A 4712-nucleotide genomic window follows, 5' to 3' on the forward strand; every position below is an offset into this window, starting at 1 on the left:
ACTAAGTGTCCCCTCGGAATTCTGAAAAACATGTGAAACGTGCGTAGACCTCAACTCTTTAGGGAGATAATCGGTAATTAATTCGGGATGTTTTGGAAGGCGCATTTCATTTAAATCAAACTTCCATATATACGGACCATATCCAACGTACATTCTATAATTTTGGAAACTGAGGAGAAGTAGCTAGAAACATGAAATCTGGATACGGAATTAGACATAATATGTTTTGTATTGCAGGTGTGGTCGTTGTTGTTGTTGGCAAAGAGGTCCTGTGTTTGATGGTAGTGTTTTCGACATATGGTTCTTGTTGTGCGAAAGTGGTGTTTGTGCTAGCGTAACTGGTGTTGTTGTTGGTATGTAAGAGGGTGTTGTTTTTGGTCCATATAGATTACTCATTGCCTTTTTATCATCATCACCAAAAGGTGGTACATCTTGTTGATACCAAGGATACATAATAGACGAATCAATAGTACTGTGTGCTAGTCCGAGAGAATGACCAATTTCATGCATTAGGACAGCCAAAAAATTGACTTCACCATTGGGAGCGCTGCCATTTCCTACATACCATCGTTCACTAACATCAAGATGAATTTCGGTACACTCTCCGTGTGCGCTTGGAAAGTATGCGTGAGCCAATACTTTTCCAGGACCATCGAAATTAAATGAACATTTAGAGGTTCCTTGACAACTTGCTCGAAAATTATGAGTATCTGGTACCACAGTTATAGTAATATCAGGCCTCGGAGAAGGTATTATTACTTGTTTAAACTTTAAATTAGATATTGTCTCCCATCTAGCGAAAGCTTCTGCAGCAAGATTTATATAATCGGGATTACTAATAGCCTGAGGGAAATACCAGCGTAAAGTCGTTTTATTCCACTTCGAACGAATGGCATAGTTATTGTCACCAACAGAACATCGAGGCTTATTCATCATCATATTTATAGTATCATTATTTAATGTTCCAGTCACAGGGAGATTGTATTTTTCCTGAAAGGCAACTAGAACCATATCTATACTAGAAAGAGCATTATTTGATGTATTTAGATATCCGAAACGTTTAAGAAAAGAACTAGCATACTCCAGAGTGCTATTCTGTGCACACACAGATACAGAGAGCAACAATAAGACATGTAAACAGACCAGCATCTTGATTTATACTAATTTCCAAAAATTGGTACTATAGTTATTTATACAAAATTCACAAAAACAGAATTATATACTGAAATATTTAAAATATAATAATAATATGTTAAAATAGTGCATTTGTTAGCAAACAGGATGAAGCCTCGTGATAACGCGGTACCGCATAATTCAAAACACGTAAACAAGTGTGATAACAAATTTTATTTTAATCATTGGAAAAACAAGTACACCGGAAAGAAAACCGCAGTTGCTACATTTTGTAAAATATATGATGATAACAGCAACCACATTAACAAAATTCTAAATTGATAACAACGATTCGCTTACCGCAATATCTATTTATTGTATACCATAAAAATTAGTTAAAGAAATAAAAATAAATATATAAATATGAGCATTTCTAGAACACAAGGTGTTGCTTATCAATGAAACGAATCAGTTGATGGTACCGTAGGCGCATTAGGTTGACGCAACTTGGGCTCGCGTGGGGCGATATGCTGCTCTGTTCTTTAAAAGACCGAGGAGCGCATACGGTGTCACAGTTCGCATCGCAAACATACAACAACAACAACAAGTTCGCAGTAGTCAATACGGTGTGCAGTGACTTACATATATCTGATAAAGGTAAGCGGTTTTTGTCTTTTGTATATTTCTATGTATTTATTATGTCCTTTTTATCATTGTATTTTATGAGAATTGTACATCTCTCTGTTCGTATTTCATGCAGTATTTTATGAAAAATGTATATTTCTATGTATTTATTATGTCCTTTTTATCATTGTATTTTATGTGAATTGTACATCTCTCTGGTCGTATTTCATGCAGTATTTTATGAAAAATGTATACTGTTTTTTGTATTTATTATGTCCTTTTTATCTATTTGGGTGTTGAAAAAAATTTCACGTCTGCTATTTTTTATAAGAAGTATTCTCCGCTGTTCGTATTTCGATTTCTTGTAGTATATGGTTCTTCTCTATTGCCGAGTATGTAATGCATCTCTCCATTCACGTTAAGCGGAAAAACTATAGTTTGTTCTATTGTTGTTGTAGATGGATCTATCAAACTAAATAATTCATCCTTGGTTGCAGAACGTAAGCCAATAAAAAAACTTAAGATCTGCAAATTGGAGAAAAATTTACCATTCACAGTGCAAAAAGGTGGTAACAACACAATTTGGGGATACAGTTCTGCTGGATTTGGGCGCTGAAGTTGTTTTCTTACCACAGCGGGTAACCAAAGCCTACCAAGCAGCAATAACGGACCTCAACAGCGGAAACTATTCGCTGATATACGAAGGGAAGTTGATATTGGAAAAAGCAGACTCCTAGCATCCTTTAAGATAGTTGAATAAGGTAAGTGATTTTTTCTATTGTTTTGTGTGTGAGTAGCCATGCATTTAAAACAAGTGATTAAACAGTCTGATGATTTGATGCACATTATTAAAAAGCTTAGTAAAATAATTTTCGATAAATTCACTGAAAGAGATCGTAAAGTTTGGACAAGACGGTTAAATAGTCAAATTTTTAGATGTAGTAAAGTAATTAAAAACAATAGACTATCCGTAGGAACAGTTAGAAAATTGCAAACTTACATAGGACATTTTAAGCAGTTTTAGGCAAATTATTTTAAATTTTAATAATAAGTACGTTGGGTTGGGGCTTAATTCAAAATTACGCAATAGAGTTAAATGGGAAAATGTTATTTCGTGTTTTGCTAGTCGAATTAAAACTGGAGTTATAGTTAATTTAGTGCATAAGGACTTAACACAGTTCCTAAATGATTGTTATATTATTTTTAGCAGAAAAATTAAAATTATTTTAAAAACAAATAGAATTCTTAAAGTCAATACTACATTTTGCGGCGAATTCATTAAAAAATCAAGTGATACCGAAAGTTTAGATTTAAAATATTTAACACTAAAAAAAATGCTATTATAGACACATCGACCGATTTACATCTTTGGTTTAGTGAAAATGTTAAGGATAAAATTTTTACAAAGCTGTCTGAATTTGCAGAAAAAGATTCGGGTGCTGCTCTGTCTAAAGTAATTTCATTAGAAGTTAATATTAATAAAGTAGAAATAGGAAACGGTTCATCGTTCATTGACTTGCCAATAGAGATTCAGAAAAAACGAGCGTGCATTAATGTGCATAACGTTGATCAGGCTTGTTTTTATTGGTCGATTGTTAGCGCTTTGTGTCCTGTTACTAAGGATCCACAGAGAGTTTCGAAATATCCACATTATTCTACTGTTTTGCAAACAGACAAATTAGAAAGCCCAATGCCATTAAACCAAATTTCAAAATTCGAAAAATTAAACGCCATATCAGTTAATGTTTTTGTCTTAGAATTAAATGTAGTTAAGGACAAACAATTTTACGAAGTAATACCTGCCAGACTGACACCGCAAAAGATGGAAAAGCATGTTAATTTGCTGCTAGTACAAGATAAATATTTTCCAAAATTAAACGATTACGATGTTCTTCCAGAAGATGACGATCAGACTGAAATACGCCTTCATTATTGTTGGATTAAAGATTTAGGAAAATTAGTAAAATCGCAATTAAACAAAGACACATATAAAAAATATATATGTGATAGATGTTTGAACTATTTTAGCAGTGAAAGCAAACTAGCAGAGCACGAAGAAATATGTTCAGATGTGAATAAATGCAGAATGACTGTTCCTAAATACGATCATGTGGCTTTTCGCAATTTTACATACAAACAAACAACTCCGTTTATAGTTTATGCCGATTTTGAATGTCAATTACATAATTTTACAGATTCAAATGTCTCATTGAGTAAAACAGCAAAATATCAGAAACATGTACCTTTTAGTGCAGGTTATTATTTGAAATGTGCTTACGATGATAGTTTATCTTATTTTAATAGCTATAGAGGTGAAAATTGCATGGAGTGGTTCGCAAAAGAAATGGCCGAAATTTCCACATTTGTAAATTCCAAAATAAAGACAATTGTACCTATGGTCGAAAAGCCCAACACAAATATGGCAACTTTGTGCCATATTTGTGGCAAACGCTTTATGGCTACAGATACAATTGTTGTAGATCACGATCATTTTACGGACAAGTACGGGGATTTGCGCACCAAGCATGTAATTTGAACTTTAAAAAATTGTTTGTCGTCCCAATCGTATTTCATAATTTTAGTGGCTACGACTCGCATTTTATGATTATAGATCTTTGCAAGCATGGGCACTTGAGCTTACTTCCCATTAATAAAGAAAAATATATTTCATTTACATTACAATCTGACGAACATCAAATTAAATTACGATTTATTGATTCACTTAGATTTATGGGAGCTTCACTCGATGAATTGGCATCTCTTTTAGATATATCAGAAAAGAAGATTTTAAAACGAGAATTTAGTCAAGTAGATAATGATACATTTAATTTGTTAACTTGTAAAGGAGTATTTTGTTACGATTATATTGATAGTTTGGAAAAATTGGATGAAACTTCTTTACCCACAATTAACCATTTTTATAATAAGTTAAATAATGAATACATTAGTGAAGAGAAGTATGCTCATGCCCAAAA

General features: G+C 33.0%; 1 protein-coding gene across 1 annotated transcript; it reads right to left on the reverse strand.

Annotated features, from left to right (window-relative positions):
- Positions 1-210: 210 nt before the first annotated feature.
- Positions 211-1011, reverse strand: LOC140431445 (matrix metalloproteinase-2-like). Its single transcript, XM_072519376.1, has one exon. The coding sequence runs from the start codon at positions 1009-1011 to the stop codon at positions 211-213; it is 801 nt and encodes a 266-aa protein (XP_072375477.1).
- Positions 1012-4712: the final 3701 nt, after the last annotated feature.

Source organism: Diabrotica undecimpunctata, unplaced genomic scaffold (assembly GCF_040954645.1).
Source record: "Diabrotica undecimpunctata isolate CICGRU unplaced genomic scaffold, icDiaUnde3 ctg00000873.1, whole genome shotgun sequence".
NCBI classification, from domain to species: Eukaryota; Metazoa; Arthropoda; class Insecta; order Coleoptera; family Chrysomelidae; genus Diabrotica; species Diabrotica undecimpunctata.

Excerpts from the sequence above, each read along its gene's own strand:
- LOC140431445 (XM_072519376.1), bottom strand. The coding sequence starts at position 1,011 with ATGGTTCTAGTTGCCTTTCAGGAAAAATACAATCTCCCTGTGACTGGA.